Below are 20,952 nucleotides of genomic sequence, written 5' to 3'. Positions count from 1 at the left end.
ATCATAACAGCATGTATTACTCATGTATTTATGATAATGCTAGTATAAACATGTTACAGTGCTAGTGGTATAAAAGTTTAACACCGTTATGTACAGTACATAATACTTGATAATGTATATCTTACTAGTTTATGTACTTACTATACATTTTATTGCTACTTGACTGTACTTATTAAGAAAGTTAACTGTAAAACAGCCTCAGGCAGGCCCTTCAGGACATATTCTAGAAGAAGGCATTGTCATAGAAGATGACAGTTCCATGTGTGTTATTGCCCCTGAAGATCTTCCAGCAGGACAAGATGTGGAGGTGAAAGACAATAGCATTGATTATCCTGACCCCATCTAGGCCTAGTCTAATGAGTATGTTTATGTCTTAGTTTTTTTTTTTTATTATTATACTTTTAAGTTCTGGGGTACATGTGCAGAACATGCAGGTTTGTTACATAGGTATACACATGCCATCCTGGTTTGCTGCACCCATCAACTCATCATCTACATTAGGTATTTCTCCTGATGCTATTCCTCCCCTAGCCCCCCATCCCCCAACAGGCCCCTGTGTGTGATGTTTCCCTCCCTATGTTCATGTGTTCTCATTGTTCACCTCCCACTTATCAGTGAGAACATGTGGTGTTTGGTTTTCTGTTCTTGTGTTAGTTTGCTGAGAATGATGGTTTCCGACTTCATTCATGTCCCTGCAAAGGACACGAATTCATCCTTTTTATGGCTGCGTAGTTTTCCATGGTGTATATGTGCCACGTTTTCTTTATCCAGTCTGTCACTGATGACCGTTTGGGTTGGTTCCAAGTCTTTGTTATTGTGAACAGTGCTGCAATAAACATACGTGTGCATGTGTCTTTATAGTAGAATGATTTATAATCCTTTGGGTATCCCAATAATGGGATATATTGGGATATAATCCCATTATATCCCAATAATGGGATTGCTGGGTCAAAAGGTATTTCTGGGAGAGGAACTGCCACACTATCTTCCACAGCGGTTGAACTAATTTACACTCCCAACAGTGTAAAAGCGTTCTTGTTTCTCCACATCCTCTCCATCATCTGTTGTTTCCTGACTTTTTAATGATTGCCATTCTAACTGGCATGAGATGGTATCTCATTGTGGTTTTGATTTGCATTTCTCTAATGACCAGTGATGATTTTTCATCAAACACTTTTCAACAAACATTTTTCATATATTTGTTGGCCACATAAATGTCTTCTTTTGAGAAGTGACTGTTGATATCCTTCGCCCACTTTTTGATGGGGTTGTTTTTTCTTGTAAATTTGTTTAAGTTCTTCGTAGATTCTGGATATTAGCCCTTTGTCAGATGGAGAGATTGCAAAAATTTTCTCCCATTCTGTAGGTTGCCTGTTCACTCCTATGATAGTTTCTTTTGCTGTGCGGAAGCTCTTTAGTTTAATTAGATCCCATTTGTCAATTTTGGCTTTTGTTGCCATTGCTTTTGGTGTTTTAGTCATGAAGTCTTTGCCCATGCTTATGTCCTGAATGGTATTGCCTAGGTTTTCTTCTAGGGTTTTTATAGTTTTAGGTATTAGGTTTAAGTCCTTAATCCATCTTGAGTTAATTTTTGTATAAGGTGTAAGGAAGAGGTCCAGTTTCAGTTTTCTGCATATGGCTAGCCAGTTTTCCCAATACCATTTATTAAATAGAGAATCCTTGCTCCATTGCTTGTTTTTATCAAGTTTGCCAAAGATCAGATGGTTGTAGATGTGTGGGGTTACTTCTGAGGCCTCTGTTCTGTTCCATTAGTCTATACATCTGTTTTGGTACAAGTGCCATGCTGTTTTGGTTACTGTAGCCTTGTAGTATAGTTTGAAGTCAGGTAGCATGATACCTCCAGCTTTGTCCTTTTTACTTAGGATTGTCTTGGCTATGCAGGCTCTTTTTGGTTCAATATGAAATTTAAAGTATTTTTTTCTAATTCTGTGAAGAAAGTCAATGGTAGCTTGATGGGGATAGCATTGAATTTATAAATTATTTTGGGCAGTATGGCCATTTTCACGATATTGGTTCTTCCTATCCACGAACATGGAATATTTTTCCATTTGTTTGTGTCCTCTCATTCCCTTGAGCAGTGGTTTGTAGTTCTCATTGAAGAGGTCCTCCTTCACATCCCTTGTAAGTTGTATTCCTAGGTATTTCATTCTCTTAGTAGCAATTGTGAATGGGAGTTCACTCATCATTTCGCTCTCTGTTTGTCTATTGATGTATAGGAATGCTCGTGATTTTTGCACATGATTTTGTATACTGAAACTTTGCTGAAGTTGCTTATCAGCATAAGGAGATTTTGGGCTGAGATGATGTGATTTTCTAAATACACAATCATGTCATCTGCAAACAGAGACAATTTGACTTCCTTTCTTCCTATTTGAATACACTTTGTTTCTTTTCCTTGCCTGTTTGCCCTGACCAGAACTTCCAATAGTATGTTGAGTAGGAGTGGTGAGAAAGAGCATCCTTGTCTTGTGCCACTTTTCAAAGGGAATCCTTCCTAGTTTTTGCCCATTCAGTATGGCTGTGGGACTGTCATAAATAGCTCTTATGATTTTGAGATATGGTCCATCAATACCTAGTTTATTGAGAGTTTTTAGCTTTTAATAAAGTTTAAAATGTAAAAAATAAAATTTTTAGGAAAAAAGTTTATAAAGATGTCTAAAAATGTTTTGCACAGTTGTACAATGTGTTTTAAGCTAAATTTTTTACAAAATAGTCAAAAACTTAAAAACATTTGAAAGTTTATTAAGTTACAGTAAGCTAAGGTTAACTTATTATTGAAAAAAATATGTTTAGTGTAGTCTAAGTGTACAATATTTATAAAGTCTACAGTAGTGTACGGTAATGTCCTAGGCTTTCACATTCACTCACCACTCACACTCAAAATAACTTCAAGTTCTACCAGCTCAATTAATGATAAGTACTTACTATGATTTGAGTGATACCCAATGTGGCAGTATTGAGAGGTGAGGCCCTTAAGAGGTGATTGGATTAGTCTATTCAAGGATTGATAGATTAATGGATTATCATGGGAATGGGGCTGATGGCTTTGTAAGAAGAGAAGGACCTGAGCAAGCATGCTTAGCGTCCCCACCATATGATGCCCTGCACTACCTTGGGAGGCTGCAGAGAGTCCCTACCAGCAAGAAGACCCTGACCAGATGTGGCCCTCAACCTTGGACTTCTCAGCTGCTATAATTCTAAGAAATAAATTCATTTTTTCTTATAATTTAGCCAGTTTCAGGTATTCTGTTATAAGCAACATACAATGGACTGAGTGCCCTACACAAATGTACCAATTTTTATCTTTTATACTGTATTTTCACTGTACCTTTTCTATATTTGGACATGTGTTTAGATACACAAAGAACGCTGCATCACAATTGCCTACAGTATTCTGTACAGTTACATGCTGGACAGGTTTGTAGCCCAGGAGCAATAGGCTATACCATGTAGCCTAGGTGTGTTGTAGGCTAGGTTTGTGTAGATACATATACACTCGATGATGTTGCCCCAATGATGAAATCACTTAACAACACATTTCTCAGAACATATTTCTGTTGTTAAGCAATGCATGGCTGTATGCACAAAAGGAAGTGAGAAAGGGATTTAAATGTTTCATTACCAAAAAAACAAACAAACAAACAAAAACCACACACACACAAAAGAAAGGCACAATACAAGAAATGAGGAAAAAGATATAAGGCATATAGAATATGAAGTGACCAAAGTCTCTCCTTATTGATAATTACTTCATATGTAAATAGATTAAATGGACAGAGATTGGCAGAATGGGGGAAAAAACAGGAGCTAACTGTATGCTGTCTACAAGAGACTCACAAAGACACAGTATTAATATATTGAGAGTGACAGGATGGAAAAAGATATTCGCTGGGCACAGTGGCTCATGTCTATAATCCCAACACTTTGGGAGGTTGAGGCAGGTGGTTTTCTTGAGCCCAGGAGTTTGAAACCAGCCTAGGCAACATGAAGAGACCACATCTCTACAAAAAAAAAAAAAAAAAAAAAAAAAAAAAAACTGGGCATTTTGGCTTTCTCGGGAAGCTGAGGTGGGAATATTGCTTGAGCCTGAAGGGTGGAGACTGTAGTGCACCAAGATCACACCACTGTACTCCAGCCTGGGAGACAGAGTAAGACCCTCTCTCACAAAAAAAAAAAAAAAAAAAAAAAAGATATCCCATACAAATAGTAATCAAAAGGGGGCAGAGGTAGCTATACTAATATACTTTAAATAAAAAAGGATTACAAGAGATGATGGACATTAGTAAAATATTCAATTCAGCAAGAAGATGTAACAGTTATAAACATTGACACATATAAAGACAGATCAAAGTATATGAAATGAAAACTGACGATTGAAGGGAGAAAGGAGAAATAGACAGTTCTGTAGTAATAGTTCAAAATGTCAGTGCCCTGCTCTGAATAATCAATAGAACAATAAGACATAGGTAAGGAAGTGGAGGCTTTAAACAACACAATAAACTAACTAGATCTAACAGATATATGCAGAACATTCTACCCAACAATAAAAATAGAATACACATTCTTCTCAAGGGCACATGGAACATTTTCCAGGAGAGACAACATGTTAGGCCACATATTAATAGATTTAAATAGATTTAAAAATATACAAAGTCTTTCCTTAAACCAAACTGGGATAAAGTTAAAAATCTATAACAGAAGGAAAATTGAGAAAATACACAAATCGTGAAAATTAAACACACTTTCAAACAACCAATGGATCAAAGAAGAAATAACAAGAAAAATTAGAAAATACTTGGAAATAAAAACAATATACCAAAACTTATGGGACCCAGCAAAAGCAATGCTAAAGAAGGAATTTATAGCTATAAATGCTTACATTAAAAAACAAGAAAGACCTCAAATTAACCTAACTTTTAAGAAACTAAAAAAGAAGAACAAACTAAACCCAAAGTTAGCAGAAGTAAGTAAGGATTAGAGCAGAAATAGATAAGAGAGACAATAGAAAAACAGAAAATCAAGAAAGCCAAAAATGGTTTCTTTGAAAAGATCAACAAAATTGACATTTTAGTTATATGAACCAAGAAAAAAAGAAGACACAGATTACTAAAATCAAATAAAATCGGAAACATTACCAATTCTACAGTAATAAAAAGCATTTAAAAATACCATGAACAATTGTATGCCAACAAATGGAAAAACCCAGAATAGACAAATTCCTAAAATCACAAAACATATCAGGACTAATCATGAAGAAATAGAAAATCTGAGTAGACCTATAGCTAGTAAGGAGATTGATTAAGTAATAAAAGATCTATTGACAAAAACCTGATGGCTTCACTGGTGAATTCTACCAAACATTCAAATAACTAACACTAATCATTTTTAAACTTTTTCAGAAAATTGAAGATGAGGGAAAACTTTCAAACTTACTCTATGAGGCAAGCATTATCCTGATACTGGAGCCAAAGACACTACAAAAACAGAAAACTACAGACCAAGATCCCTTCTGAACACTGATGCAAAAATCCTCAACAAAATACTAGCAAACTGACTTCAGCAGCATATTAAAAATACTACATAGCATTATAAAGTGCGGTTTACTTATGGAATGTAAGGATGATTCAATATATGAGAACAATCAATGTAATACACCATATTAATGGAATGAAGGTGAAAAAACACATGTGATCATCTCGATGCAGCAAAGGCATTTGGAAAAATTCAGTACCCTTTAATGATTAAAGAAAAAAACAACTAGGAATAAAAGGAAACTACTTCAACATAATGAAGTCCATATATGAAAATCTGCAACAAACATCATAGTAGTGAAAATCTGCAAAAGCTTTTTGTGAAAAGATCAGAAACACAGCAAGGATGACTACTTTTGTCACTTCTACTCAACACAGAACTGGAAGCTCTTAGAGCAATTAAGCAAGAAAAAAAGGATTCTAAATTGGAAAGAAATAATTAAAATGATCTCTGCCAATGATATAATCTCATATCTAGAAAGGCCTAAAGGTTCCACATAAAAAGCACTAATAAATTTAGCAACGTAGCAGGATACAAGGTTAACACACAAAAATAAGTTGCATTTCCATACACTCACAATGAACAATTTGAAAAGGAAATCAGGAAAACAATTCCATTTACAATAGCATCAAAAATATTTAGGAATTAACCAAGGAGATGAAAGACTTATAAAATGAAAAATACAAAATATTGAATTGAAAACATCGAACAATACAAAGAAATTAAGTGGAAAGACATCCTATGTTCATGGATTGGAAGTCTTAATGTTGTTAAGATGTCAGTACTACTCAAAGCCATCTACAGATTCAAGGCAATCCCTATCCAAATTCTAATTATGGTTTTTGCAGAAAGACTTACTTATTCTAAAATTCATATAGAATCTAAAGACACTCTGAATAAACAAAGCAATTTTGAAAAAGAAAAACCTATAAGACATTTCTCCAAATAAGATATGCAAAAAGTATACACCTTTGAAAAATGAAAGCAAAATAGGGGCATTCTTAGATAAGCAAATTTTGTTGGCTGACATCACCATAAACACTAAACAAAGTCCATCAGACTGAAAGCAAGTGATCCCGATGATAATTTTAAAAAATTTTTAAGTTCTGGGGTACATGTGCAGGATATGCAGGTTTGTTACATAGGTAAACATGTGCCACGATGATTTGCTGCACCTATCAATCAATCACCTAGGTATTAAGCCCAGCATGCATTAACTATTTTTCCTAATGCTCTCCCTCCCCCAGTGTCCCCCTCAACAGGTCCCAGTGTGTGTTGTTCCCCTCTGTGTGTCTATGTGTTCATAATGTTCAGCCCCCACTTATAAGTGAGAACATGTGGTGTTTGGTTTTCTGTTCCTGCGTTAGTTTGCTGGGAATAATGGCTTCCAGCTTCATCCATGTCCCTGCAAACAACACGATCTCATCCTTTTTATGGTTGAATAGTATTCCATGGTGTAAATGTACCACATTTTCTTTATCTAGCCTGCCATTGACAGGCATTTGGGTTGAGTCCATGCCTTTGCTATTGTGAATAGTGCTGCAATGAACATACAGGTGCATGCATCTTTGTAATAGAATAATTTATATTCCTCTGGGTATATACCCAGTAATGGGATTGCTGGGTCAAATGGTATTTCTGGGTCTAGGTCTTTGAGAAATTGCCACACTGTCTTCCACAATGATTGGACTAATTTGCATTCCCACAATTACTGTAAATGCATTCCTTTTTCTCTGCAGCCTCGCCAGCATCTGTTGTTTTTTGACTTTTTAATAGTTGCCATTCTGACTGGTGTGAGACAGTGGTATCTCATTTGTGGTTCTGACTTGCATTTCTCTAATGATCTTTTTTATTACAAAAGGATTAGACATTGAGCTTTTTTCCATATATTTGTTGACCACATGAATGTCTTCTTTTGAAAGGTGTCTGTTCATGTCCTTTGCCCACTTTTTAATGAGGTTGTTTTTTCTTGTAAATTTAAGTTCCTTGTAGATTCTAGATATTGGATCTTTGTCAGATGAATAGATTGCAAAAATTTTCTCCCATTCTGTGGGTGGTCTGTTTGCTCTGATGATAGTTTATTTTGCTGTGCAGAGGCTCTTCAGTTTAATTAGATCCTATTTGTCAATTTTCTTTTGCTTTTGTTGCAATTGTGTTTGATGTTTTCATCATGAAATCTTCGTCCATGCCTATGTCCTGAATGGTATTGCCTAGATTTTCTTCTAGGGTTTTTATAGTTTGGGATTCTACATTTAAGTCTTTAATCCGTCTTGAGTTAATTTTTGTATAAGGTGTAAGGAAGGGGTCCAGTTTTAACTTTCTGCATATGGATAGCCAGTTCTCCCTGCAACATTTATTAAATAGGGAATCCTTTCCCCATTGCTTGTTTTTGTCATGTTTGTCGAAGATCAGATGGTTGTAGATGGGTGATCTTACTTCTGGGTTCTCTATCCTGTTCCACTGGTCTATGTGTCTGTTTTTGTACCACTACCATGCTGTTTTAGTTACTGTAGCCTTGTTGTATAGCTTGAAGTCCAGTAGCATTATGCCTCCAACTTTGTTCTTTTTGCTTAGGATTGTCTTGGCTATATGGGCTTTTTTTGGCACCATATCAATTTCAAAATAGCTTTTTTTTTCTAATTATGTGAAGCATGTGAATGGTAGTTTAATGGTAATAGCATTGAATCTATAAATTACTTTGGGCACTATGGCCATTTTCACAATATTGATTCTTCCTATACATGAGCATGGATTGATTTTCCATTTGTTTGTGTCTTCTCTGATTTCCTTGAGTAGTGGTTTGTAGTTCTCCTCAAAGAGGTCCTTCACTTCCCTTGTTAACTGTATTCCTAGGTATTTTATTCTCTTTGTAGCAATTGTGAATGGAAGTTCACTTATGATTTGGCCCTCTGCCTTGTCTGTTGGTGTATAGAAATGCTTGTAACTTTTGCACATTGATTTTGTATCCTGAGACTTTGCTGAAGTTGCTTATCAGTTTAAGAAGCTTTTGGAGGCTGGGCTGGTGGCTCACACCTGTAATCCCAGCACTTTAGGAGGCCAAGGCAGGCAGATCATGAGGTCAAGAGATCAAGACCATCCTGGCCAACACGGTGAAACCCTGTCTCTACTAAAAATACAAAAATTAGCCAGGCGTGGTGGTGCATGCCTGTAGTCCCAGCTACTCAGGAGGCTAAGGCAGGAGAATTGCTTGAACCTGGGAGGCGGTGGTTGCAGTGAGCCGAGATTGTGCCACTGCACTCCAGCCTGGCAACAGAGCGAGACTCTGTCTCAAACAAACAAACAAACCTACCTTTTGGGCTGAGACAATGGGGTTTTCTGGATATAAGATCATGTCATCTGTGAACAGAGACAGTTTTACTTCCTCTCGTCCTATCCGAATATCCATTATTTCTTTCTCTTGCCTGATTCCCTTGCCAGAACTTCCAATATTATGTTGAATAGGAGTGGTGAGAGGGGGCATCCTTGTCTTGTGCCGGTTTTCAAGGGGAATGCTTCCAGCTTTTGCTCATTCAGTATCATATTGGCTGTGGATCTATCATAAATAGCTTTTATTATTTTGAGGTATATTCCTTCAACATCCAGTTTATTGAAAGTATTAGCATAAAGGGATGTTGGATTTTATTGAAGGCCTTTTCTGTGTCTTGATATAATCATGTGGTTTTTGTTTTTAGTTCCATTTATGTGATGAATTATGTTTATTGATTTGCATATGTAGAACCAGCCTTGCATCCCAGGGATGAAGCTACCTTGATCATGGTGGGATAAGCTTTTTGATGTGTTGCTGGATTTGGTTTGCCAGTATTTTGTTGAGGATTTTTGTATGAATGTTCATCAGTCATATTGGTCTGAAGTGTTTTTTTTTTTTTTTTTTTTTAATCTCTGCCAGGTTTTGATATCAGGATGATGCTTGTCTCATAAAATGAGTTAGGGAGGAGTCCCTCCTTTTCTACTGTTTGGAATACTTTCAGAAGAAATGGTACCAGCTCCTCTTTGTACCTCTGGTAGAATTCAGCTGTAAATTCTTCTGGTCCCGGGCTTTTTTTGGTTGGTAGGCAAGTGATTCAGTCTTGGGAGGGTCTGTGCATCCAGGAATTTATCAATTCTGCTACATTTTCTAGTTTATGTGCATAGAGATGTTTGTAGTATTCTCTGATGGCTGTTTGTATTTCTGTGGGGTCAGTGGTGATATTCTCTTTATCATTTTCATTGTGTCCATTTGATTATTCTCACATTTCTTTATTAGTCTAGCTAGCAGTCTATCTATTTTATTATTTTTTTCCTGGATTCGTTGAGTTTTTTGAAGGGTTTTTCACGTCTCTATTTCTTTCAGTTCTGCTCTCATCTGAAGGGGTGGCCTGCCCCTCCACACCTGTGGGTATATCTTGTCAGGTGGGACGAGAGACTGAGAAAAGAAATAAGACACAGAGACAAAGTATACAGAAACAACAGTGCGCCCAGGAGACTGGTACTCAGCATACCAAGGACCTGCACAATCAAAATGGAACTCAAGATTAAGAAACTCACTGAACACCACACAACTACATGGAAACTGAACAACCTGCTCCTGTATGACTCCTGGGTAAACAATAAAATTAAGGCAAAAATCAAGAACTTATTTGAAACTAATGAGAACAAACAGACAATATACCAGAATATCTGGGATGCAGCTAAAGCAGCATTAAGAGACAGTAACAGTCTGATCTTTCTTTTCCCTACACTGATCTTGGTTATTTCTTGTCTTCTGCTAGCTTTGGGGTTTGTTTGCTCTTGGTTCTCTAGTTATTTTAGTTGTGATGTTAGGATGTCAATTTGAGATCTCCCTAGCTTTTTGAAGTGGGCATTTAGTGCTATAAATTTCCTCTTAATGCAGTGAGCTGTAGGGGGCCATGGGACCCAATATGCCCTCTGTAGTGTCCCCCACCTCCTCACCGAAGAGGAAAAGTTTGGGACTGGCCTCCTGAACTCCTGAGATGCACCTCAGGGATCTGTATTTTAAATTAGGGGTGCTGGGGTAAGGAGACATCAGAAAAGCTCTTTCTAGCCCAGCCAAGTCTGGCCTCCTTCCTGCAAGGTTTATATCCTGGGGGCTTTGGGCTATTTTCCCAAGGAGAGCACAAGCCTCATCCTTAGCTCTCTGCTCAACATCCAGCCCTGTGTAAAAGCTCTAGGCTTGCCTCATGCTAACTTGCTTGAATAATGTGTATTTTCTGCACTCCTTCAGAGAGAGGCCGGCCGTTTTCTCCCTAAATGCAGTGAAAGGAGGTTGTGCCATTGTCGTGCCTGCCACGTTCTGGTGGACATGGCTGTGAGGGTCATAATTAAGGGGGGTCTCAAGACGGAGAGGCCAGGCATCCCTTGTGCTCACCCACCTGGTCCCCAAGGCAGCCCAGTTCTTGGTAAAGAAAAACCGCCAGGGAATATCTGGGCTCTTGTGGGACAGGGCTAGTGGAACCTACTTGGAAGTCTCAATTGTGGGCAGAAAGTAATATCTGTGTGTAGAAGTTCCCACTGGATGAAGGGCCAGTGCAACCTTCCTCTGATGCCCAAACACTTCCATCTATCTGCAATCACAAAAATCTGATTTGTGTCTGCACAAGATAAGGGTGGAATCCCTAAATTTAAGAACCCCAAAACAAAAGCAAACAAACCCAGGTGTCTCCCACAACTTCCTAACAAGAGTCTCCAAACCCTCTCCAGGGTCTTGGCTGGGGGCATGTAGGCTCAAGGGTCCCCATCTTGCCTTGGAGACCAGGATGGGGCCTCACAGGGCAGAGCTGCAGGGAACAGTCATGGGCCCATGGGGCTCACAGGGTGTCATGCTGTGGAGACAAACTGTCCATAATGGAGATACCCAAGTAGGGCCCCAGCCAGCCTGGGGGGTTTTCCTTGTTGGTTGCAAGAGAAGCAGGGTCTGGCTGAACAGGCCTGGGGCCCTGCAGAGGTGGGGAGCTGAAACAGTGGGCAAGAGAGAGCCAGAGCTTGACAGAGTGCCAGGGGAGCCCAGGATCACCCACTCTCCACTTCCCTCCTCACTGCTCCCTTTCCCCAGACAGAGGCATGGGGTCAGGAAAGCACAAAGCCCAGGGCTTGACAGCCCAATAGCCTTCCTGCTCTGTCTGTCCCCGCTGGTGGGTACAGGTGGGGTATGGCCAGATACTGCCTGGGGGCCCAAGGCCTTACCCCCCACAATCCCAATTATTAGATGATGATTCCTCCTCTTGGTAGCAGGAAAGTCTGGCAATTGTGTTGCTTGTACTTCTGGCAGGGACAACAGCCCCTGCAGAGGATGGTCCACGGGGTCCAGAGATGGTGGGTTCTCGCAGCCCAACTTCTCAACAGCACCTTCTCACTGCAAGTCAACAAATGGGGTCCTCAGCTTGGCCCCAGAGTCTCCACCCTGAGAGACCAACACTGCTGGCAGGGACAGATTTGCAAAGTGGCTGTGGCCCAGAATCTTGCGGATCAAACGGACAAACTGATGGAGCACAGAAAATTCCGTGGCTGAACTGGGCCATGGAAATGGCAGCCTGGGCAACAGATTCATGAAAACAGACTCTTCACACCTTGGTCCTGCCCTTCAGGTCTGAGCGAGCTCCATGTGCTCCTGGTCAAAGCTGGGGGCGGGTTTCCCCCACCTCCTTGCCCAAGCCCATCCCCTGTCTACCTGGGGATGCTGGAGGTAGCCTTTGGGGTAGGCCGGGCCTGTGCTGGCCACCAGGCTGTGGGGACTACCACCACCCACTCATGGAACTGGAAGGTGCCTCTGGGTGAGGGTGGGTCACACTCAGCTAGGGATTGCCAGGAGAGGACAGTGGCATTTACAACTTGGAGCTAACGGCATTTCATTGGAGGAGACCCCCCCAGACCCCCTTTGGATGGTGGAGGAGCCCCCCTGTGCCCAGAAGCTGCCCTGGGAGTCCCTGAGGGATGGGGCTGGAGCCAAGCTCCTTGGAGGGCCAATGTTCTCCCTGTCTGGTTTGGAAGCAGAGTAGGCTTCTGGGGACTTAAGTCACCTTGGGATTCTTGGATCAATGTGGGCAGAGGAGGCTCTGGAAGGGCCGATTCAACTTTCGCCCGAGGCGGCAGAGCATCCTCTGGGGAGGAATGCAGGTGGCAGGCGGGGATCTGCGTCAAGGGCAGCCCAGAGCTGCCCCCCGGCAGCAGCGCCCCTCCTGCCCCCCAGCTCACCGTCGCACCCTGGACCTCTCAAGCTTGGCCTCCTGCTCCCCAGCCTGGAGCACGCACCAGGACCAGCCTTGCAGGGCCCAGCGCAAAACGAAAACATCACCCCTTGGCCAAAAGTAACCAAGAATTTCCAGACGGCGAGAGCTGAGCGAGAAGTGAGCACCTGGCCCTGGGGACTCCCCAGGTGGCAGGAAGAAGTGGCCTCGCTGGGACCCCTCTGGCTGCTCCCAGGCCCCTCTCACCACCCCATCTCTCGGGCATCACAGCTGTGGTTCCTGCCTCTGCCCCACCCAGCCTCGGGCCCTGTGAGCCTCTGGGCCTCCCACACTGCCTGGGACAGGCAGGACTTCCTGTTTTACCCACGACTGTTCTGAGGGCACAGAGGGACGCTGAGGAGTGTGACGTTTCTGAGATGGAGGCCACCGACGGGGGAGCACAGTGAACACCGGTAACGGGGCTGGTGGCCCAGGTGCATCATGGACAGGCACGTGACTGCCCCGGACCATTGGCAGCTCCCCTTCCTGGTGATTGGCTTAGGGAAGAGCACGTGACCCAACCCACCGGAAGTCCCCTGTGGAGTGGCCGGAAGCCCCTGGGGAAGCCTCCCTGTCGCGGGGGCACTGGGGATCCACGTTCATTGCTTGCGTTCCCTTTCGATGGCGCTGGGGCGCTGTTGCTGCGCTTTTTTTTTTTTTTCCTGAGACGGAGTCTCGCTCTGTCTCCCAGGCTGGAGTGCAGTGGCGCGATCTCGGCTCACTGCAAGCTCCGCCTCCGGGTTCAAGCGATTCTCCTGCCTCAGCCTCCCGAGTAGCTGGGACTACAGGCTCCCGGCACCACGCCCGGCTAATTTTTGCATTTTTAGTAGAGACGGGATTTCACCGTGTTGGTCAGGCTGGCCTCCAACTCCTGACCTTGTGATCCGCCTGCCTCGGCCTCCCAAGCTGTGCTCTTTTTATTGAACGCAGGCCCTCTTGGTGGCTCAGAGCCCCCGGTAGTGCCCTCGGAAGCCGCATGTGCTGGAGGCACATTGGAGGCGAAGATCCTGCAGCTGCGACTTGAGTCTCATGGGCCACGGAGGCGGCTGGAGCCCCCAGAGCTGGCTCGGGTTCCGAGTTCTGACCGAGTTGCTTTTTCCAGGAGGGCTGCCAGCATTGAATGTTCACCTAGTGGTCAGGCGCATCCCGGGAAGCAGGCCGAGGCCACCACGCCCTTGCAGGGTCACACCAGCCAACCAGGTGTTACCTGCACGGATGAGGAACGCGTTTAAAGAACAGCAGTGTTTTCCAATGATGCTGGATAAGGCTTTGTTTTTTAAAGGTAACAGATGCTTTAAGGGTGCCCCAGGGTAATTTCTGTAGCCAGGGTTCCCTCCGGGTTAGGGTCTACACGGCCATGGCGGGCTGCACAGTGCACGCTTTATCACTGAGAACTGACTCCTAAGTGACTATTAACAAGAGTCCATGGGGCCAGTCAGCTTACACACAGGCCTAATATAGCAGAAAGAATGATGCAGGCTGTTAAAACAGCCTTTGGAAAGAGGTTTTCAATTTTTCACTCACAAAGCAAATCAAGCTTCCTAATTAGCTACAACACGGCTGGAAAGCTCAGCTCCTACTAGGCCGCAAGCCCTTGCTGTCTGCTTTCTTGTGTGACCATCTCTGTTACGGGAACGGCTTGGCTGTTTTCTAATCTCACTCGTGTTCAAAGAACTCGTGGCAGGCAGTGGTAACCATGGCAACAAAGGCCATAAATTCCTGGAAGTCGCATTCGCCATCTCCATCACTGTCCAGTGTTTCCATAACTTTGTCCACAACCTCTTGCTCTTTGATTTCCTAAGAGAGATAAAAGAAGTTGCCAACCTTGTTTTTAAATGGAATTGTGGACCATCAAAACATGATAAAAAGTTGAGTGACTCTGATAATTTGTGTCTGCAGTAAGCTGAGAACATCAAATGCAAAATATCAGGAAAGATGTCTCATGTGACCAAGGGGCTGTTGTCCAAGTAGAAGTCTCTGGGGGTCAGTGTCTGGCCGTGGGCTACTGGAAAAGGCTGAATGGAACAGCCAAGAGGTGAAAAACTGTAGGTTGTTATCTTACTTAAAATACCTGAAAAAAATAAAAAATAAAAAAGAATATCGTCTAGATCAGCCCTAGCAAATGTCTTGAAATAAAAATAAGCTTTTGGCCGTCCTAAACTTTTCATGGGTTCTGTGTGTGGAAGTCCGTGTCTTAAAGACTTCCAGTGGAACGTAATGTTTTGAAAGTCGTCTTTGTTGCTGAAGTAACTCTTGGGAACATCCTAGATTTGTTAACCCTGTATTCTTCTTCCCACTTGAATTGCTTTCTAGGTGTCATGAAACTTTTTCCTGACAGTTCTGCCTGACATTGGAGCTGAATGAATGGCGTGGCTATTAAGTGATGTACAAAGCCTCAGAGGAACAACCACAGTGCAGGGCTACAGATGTAGTGGGAAATATTTGGGTATTGAACACTGATGAAGAGCAGAGTAACAATTCCCTGGGACAGGAAGGCTTGGCCTGAAGAAGTCAAGTGTGATGTATAACAGCCACCTTGGCTATAAGACACACAGGGGTCGGGCATGGTGGCTCACACCTGTAATCCCAGCACTTTGGGAAGCTGAGGCAGGAGGATCACTTGAGCCCAGGAAGTTTGAGACCAGCCTGGGCAACACAGGGAGACTCCATCTCTACAAAGAAAAAAAAAACAATTATCTGGGTGTGGTCCATATGCCCATATTCCCAGCTACTCAGGAGGCTGAGGCAGGAGGATTGCTTGAGCCTGGGAGGTTGAGGCTGCAGTGAGCCAAGATTGCACCATTGCACTCCAGCCTGGGTGACTGTGAGCAAGACCTTATCTCAAAAACTAAACAAAACATACAGAAGATTGTAACTCCACGGGGGTAGGGGTGGGGAGGCACCTGTGGATGGGCAGGAGCAGGGCACTAACTTCAATTACATTATAGATCTGCTTCTGAACTGAAATTACCTTGATAAAACCAGGGAGCAAAAGTTCGTGATGCCTTGAAATGCTTACCATGAATTATTTATCATTTACAAATTGAGATTCCCACATGCTAAGCTTTTTCTATGTATAAAAATAATTAATAATAGCTACTATTAGTTGAGCTTTCACTATATGTTAAGCACTTAAGCACTGTCCCGTTTCATCCTCCCAACAGCCCTTGTTCAGAAGAACCTGGGACTTTCAGTTCAAGTCAGAAGGCATGATTGGTGGAACTAGAAAACTGCGTCTGTGAGTGGGACTGCTGTCACTCTGTGGACTTGAATGCCTGAGAAAACCAGTCCTGGAATCAGACGTGGGGATGCCCCCTGCAAGCTTGCAGGCCTGTCTGCTCCACTCTGAACCATTCACAGTGGTGCGGTGTTTGGTGGAAGTGCGGACAGGAGAACCAGCCAGCCCCCCTCCCCCGCCCTGAAAACATGGACTGCTGGGCTGCTGGAGCCCAGGGCTTGCTGTCTTGCACTGAGAGGCTTGGCCAGCTTAGGAGGGCAACTCCCCATCCCCATGCAGCAGAGCCCTGCCCTAGTATTTATGCTGGAATCAGGACTTGGTGAGACACTAGTGCACTGGCTCATTTTCTGGTCATTTCTCCCTTTTGTGTTTGCTCATATCGGTGACCCAGGAAGCCCTTCATTGCATCTCACACGTGCACACCACCGGTGCTTCACTCTGGCTCCAGGCATGCCTCAAGCCAGCCTTGGTTCTAAGAGAGCATCAGGTACCAGGGGGATCACAGTTCACTTCCATGAGGGCATGAGGTGGGCAGTAAAGACAGGTGGGTCTGATCCAAGGACAGCGGAGAGAGTGGGTAGGAAAATGAGTCTTAATGCGAGGGTCTGGACATACTTCCACCACAAGCCACAGCAGGAACTGCCTGAAGAACAGGGCTCGCCAGGAACCCTCATACAGCTTCCTAAAGTAGGGGCCCCAACTAAAGACAGTTCCTCACCAACATATGTTACTCCACGGAGCCTCCTGCAAAGCCCCAGGGCTTCCAAAGGATGTGTACAGACCCCTGTCACGCCCTCAGTTAAGCCAGTCATGGTCATTCATCCATGTGCCAGGGTGGGTGCCCCAGAGCAGAAGCCATGACTGTCATGCCTGCATATCTCACAGTTCTTAATTAGTGCTCAGTCAGTGTTTACTGAGTGAAAGTCTGGCATGTCTTATCTCCATAGTAAATACTAAACATCTAGCTAAGCCAAAATACATCCTTTTCCTAAAAACTTTCCCAAAGCTTATTTTTAACAGTTTCCTTTTATGTTCACTTTGGCCCATGGTAAGTAATGAGTCCAGCATTATTTGGGAAGCTTTGGCCTTTGGGACCTTGGTGCACCGATTGTACACAAGATGGTTGATAAGGACATGAAAACAAGGGGCCCATATGAGCCAGTCCCACACTGAGGGTTCCGTTACTCAAACAAGTTTGCAGGAGCAGCCCAGGAGTCCTGGAAGGAAACTGAAATCACCTTCAGTGCAGCTGAGAAGATAAAGCCAGTGTACCGGTGGCTTTTTAAGAGGAGATGGAGAAAGTGTCAAGTGTGAAAAGCAAGACTCACCTCTAAGAAATGGGAAAGCTCATTGTTGATGAGCTCCTTCAGTTCGGATTTCTTCAGCTTGTGCTTGTCTCCCTCCCTTCCAGAATATTGGTGGAAAACGTCGATGAGGGCCACCATGGCTTTCTCCAGCTCAGACATCCTAGGGGCTCACAAAGGAAAGATGCCTTCTCATCTATACCTCATCATAAAACATTTCACAGGTTATCAATACAGACCTCAACCCAGACAAGGGGGATGGACTGGCCCTGGCACTCTTTTCAAGCTCAGAACAGCAGGCATGACCTGGAGGGGCATTCTGGGAATTTGTACCTTTATCAATCCTTCCACCTGCCTCTTAGACAGATGTGAGCCTGCCTTCTCTGTCTCTGTGGGCCACAGGGATATATTCCCATGCCCTCTGGCTTCTGGTTGGGTTGGTCCAACAGGGAATCTTTAGCAAAAATACAGACGCAGAGCAGCAAAGGAATTCAGGGATTAAATTTCTGCTTCCTCCCCACAGGGTCCCTCTCTGTTCTTGTAAGGCTCCAAGATGAGGTGGTAAAGTGCAGGTGAGCAAACCATCGACTACAAGCTGTTAAAATCAATCTGAAAGTGAGACAGTGACTAGGAGCAAAATAAGACAAAAATCAAGAGCATTCCTATATTCTATCAATAAAGAAATAGAAAATCCAGTGCAAAATATCCTATTCATATAGAAATAGCATGTGATCTAAGACTAAGTTTAGGAAGAAAAATGCAGGTCCTTCCAAGAGATTCGGAGGAACATAAAATGTAGGAAGTTTTTCCTTTAAATTCATATGTAAATTTAAATCATTTTTAATAAAAATGATGGAATTTTTTTGGATGTGTGACATGACAAAAACAGCTGTAAAATTCATCTGGAAAAATAAATATGGTAGAATTGCCACAATCTTTTTGAAGAATAACAGTGAAAGTTATTTGATCTACCAGGAAAAAAAATGTATCCTAAGTTTATCTGATTAAATGCGTGTGGTTCTGTCGCAGGGAGGGACAGAATCCAGCAGAAAGCTGAGCTGCTGAGCCTGCATTCTACCTCCAGTGTAGGGAAAGGCTGGTTCATTCACTGCAGTGACTGGGACAGGGGCAGGAATAGGTGTTTCTCTGCAGCTGTCAAAGTAAGAGCCCTCCGACCTCCCTCACAGCAAGTACCTTACGCCACAGCCTACAAACCAAGGAAATATCTCATCAGTCTGGGAATGAGGCGCCTTCTACAAAGGATGCCTTGTCAGTTGTCTCACAAAACAGATGGGCAGGCCAAGAAATTTACCAGCTTTTGGCCTTGAGTTCTAATCATCAAATAAGAACATTTGCACTGTTATAATTAAAAATAAATTAATAAATCAAATAGTGTTGAAAAATCATTCCCATGTTGAATATATGACTTACATCTTAAAAATAATTTGGAATTAGATGTTAAAAATTTTATTTATTTCTGATGCTCCAAAGGAAACAGGATTGAAGATTTTTTTGTGCTGGCCAGATCTTTGCTAAAGGCATTCTATTAATAATCAGTGTACTTTATTTTGCTCTTGAGTCCCTAAAAATTTGGTGATTCATAAATAGAACAGTTAAGATGGATTAAAATCTTTAACATTTCATGCTTTTCTTATTCTTTGCACTCAAGTTTTCAATTATTGATATATGTGTGCGTATTTTTTTTGAACAAAACAAAACAAAACAAGACACTTTTACATCATTCTGATGCTCCTCAAAGTCCATGATGATTTGGGGAAAAGGAGGTTAAATTGTTTTTCTATGAATTATGACTAACGAGATTATTACAAAGGAAAGGCATAAAACATGTATTCCATATATTAGAACACTAATAGAAACCACTAGAAAATATGGTTTTCTTCATAACCACGCTACAAATCAATTAAAAAATTCTTGTTAAATTTTTCCCTTTGACTTAAGAAATAGTTGATGGTTTATAGTTTATCTTTTAAGAGAAATGGAAATAAATATCTGTTTCTTTCTCACATTCTGTGAATGTCCTACATTAATCTTTTAACATTGAGAACAAGAGAACATTTGAACTTTAACTCCTTAGAAAGACACGTTACCTAGCGTGTGAGGATCCCTCTAGGGGTTCGACCTCCCTACGAAACTGTGAGACTGAAGAAAGTTAAAACCCACCAAAACCCCAATTTCTTTGACCCAATTTATTTGTAACTGTTACGTAATTTCTGAGTGGCGTCCTGGGGCTGTGGTCACCCTGGCACTTCAAACTGAGGGAAACTGGAAAACTGAAGAGTTACTTACCCAGGGCGGTGGAAAAAGTAACAAGGAGAAAAGGGATTTATTTAGGATATGGACTAAACTAGCATTAGGTTCTCCCTCATTTCCAGCTGCAGTGGGAAGCAAAATCTTTACTCTTCAAGTAGTTACAGGAGAGGTAGTATTTGTAGCACCACTGGGAAAATGTCAGCAATCACTTCTGGGCCGCGAGACCTGAGGTTTCTCTGATTTATGGAAAATACCTCTAGCTGCCTAGGGCTGATGCAGTCAGGTGTCCACAAGGCAGCAATAATGTAGAGATTAAAACACATCATCCTATTGACACTTCTGAAGTGCTGCCAATTGTCCTAAAGGGGCTTTTTAAGCTACCATTTAGTTTCTACCCCTCCATTCCCTTCCACCCAAAAGAAAACAACCATTTCTTCCTGAGCGTCCTCTTGGCCTGGCTCTTTCTCACCTCTTCCTTGTCTCACCCCTTCCTGGTCTCCTTGCTGCAGGCCTCGTCTCTGCTGCGGGTCCTGGGCGGCAGGTCTAGTGGGCAGAGGCAGCCTCTTATTCTGTCTGCCCAGGGAGGACGGATGAACCCTGGTGCAGCCCACTGCAGGCCATGGCAGCCAATGGGGGCCGAGGGCGGGGGTGGCAGGGCTGCCAGGCCTGCACACAGGGCTGCATTGACCAAGCAGCCCTGGGGACTTGCTGGGAGCCAGGATTGCACATGGGCTGAGGAAGAAAAAAGGGCCTGTAGGGCAGGAAGTGGGGAGTCAGCTTTTTGTGTGATTTATTTATTACATGAATATTGATGTTCCCCTAAAGGCAAGGTTGGGGGTAGGGAGAGGAGAGAGACTTGGATTAATTGATTCAAACAAAGCAAATGTGCAGCCAAGAACAAGCAGCTTCCAAGTACAGGCTGAGCGTAGGAGATTAAGTGGCCTGCAAGCTGGTTTCTAATGGAGAGGCCCCTGGAGCTTCTCTCCTCTGCCAGCCTCCACGTCTGGCCCCACTGGGCGTGAGGGTCTGTGGACAGTAGTGCTTGTCTGTGGTCAGCCCTGGGCTCAATGGGGCTGCCTCAGAGAAGCTGCTGAACCCAGTGTCTGCAGGGACTAAAAAGGGTGGTACTTTTAGGGGAAAACATGATGTGTGGATTGTATCCCAAGGCCTTTCCCTCCATCCCAGGGTGGAAGGTCACAGACTGTCAGAGTTGGACAATGCCTTAGAGATGTCCTGTTCGAATGCTGTTTTACAGAGGCGTGTGGATGGTGTGCCCCTTGCTGAAGGCTCCAGCCAGCCTGAAGAAGGAGAAGTCCAGCTGTCCCCTCAACTTGTCGACCTGAGC

The 20,952-nt window shown here is 43.0% G+C and overlaps 1 protein-coding gene across 3 annotated transcripts; it reads right to left on the bottom strand.

Moving 5' to 3' along the window:
* Positions 1-14,044: 14,044 nt before the first annotated feature.
* Positions 14,045-20,272, bottom strand: S100B (S100 calcium binding protein B). Of its 3 annotated transcripts, none has more exons than XM_025380403.1 (3): positions 20,077-20,272; positions 17,361-17,499; positions 14,045-14,591 (listed from the first exon to the last, which is right to left on the bottom strand). In XM_025380403.1, exons 2-3 carry the CDS (start codon positions 17,496-17,498, stop codon positions 14,451-14,453), a joined length of 279 nt encoding a protein of 92 aa, XP_025236188.1. In that variant the 5' UTR covers position 17,499; positions 20,077-20,272; the 3' UTR covers positions 14,045-14,450. The 3 variants fall into 3 exon arrangements, with proteins under 3 accessions (XP_025236188.1, XP_025236189.1, XP_025236190.1); XM_025380404.1 differs by having other exon boundaries at positions 14,049-14,591; positions 17,361-17,506; positions 20,077-20,167; XM_025380405.1 differs by having other exon boundaries at positions 14,049-14,591; positions 20,093-20,163.
* Positions 20,273-20,952: the final 680 nt, after the last annotated feature.

This window comes from Theropithecus gelada, chromosome 3 (assembly GCF_003255815.1).
Source record: "Theropithecus gelada isolate Dixy chromosome 3, Tgel_1.0, whole genome shotgun sequence".
NCBI classification, from domain to species: Eukaryota; Metazoa; Chordata; class Mammalia; order Primates; family Cercopithecidae; genus Theropithecus; species Theropithecus gelada.
This window is presented reverse-complemented; position numbering and strand designations above follow the sequence as displayed.

Excerpts from the sequence above, each read along its gene's own strand:
- S100B (XM_025380403.1), bottom strand. The coding sequence starts at position 17,498 with ATGTCTGAGCTGGAGAAAGCCATGGTGGCCCTCATCGACGTTTTCCAC. Across the intron at positions 14,592-17,360 it reads AGCTTTCCCATTTCTTAGAG|GAAATCAAAGAGCAAGAGGT; the intron begins GTGAGTCTTGCT and ends TATCTCTCTTAG.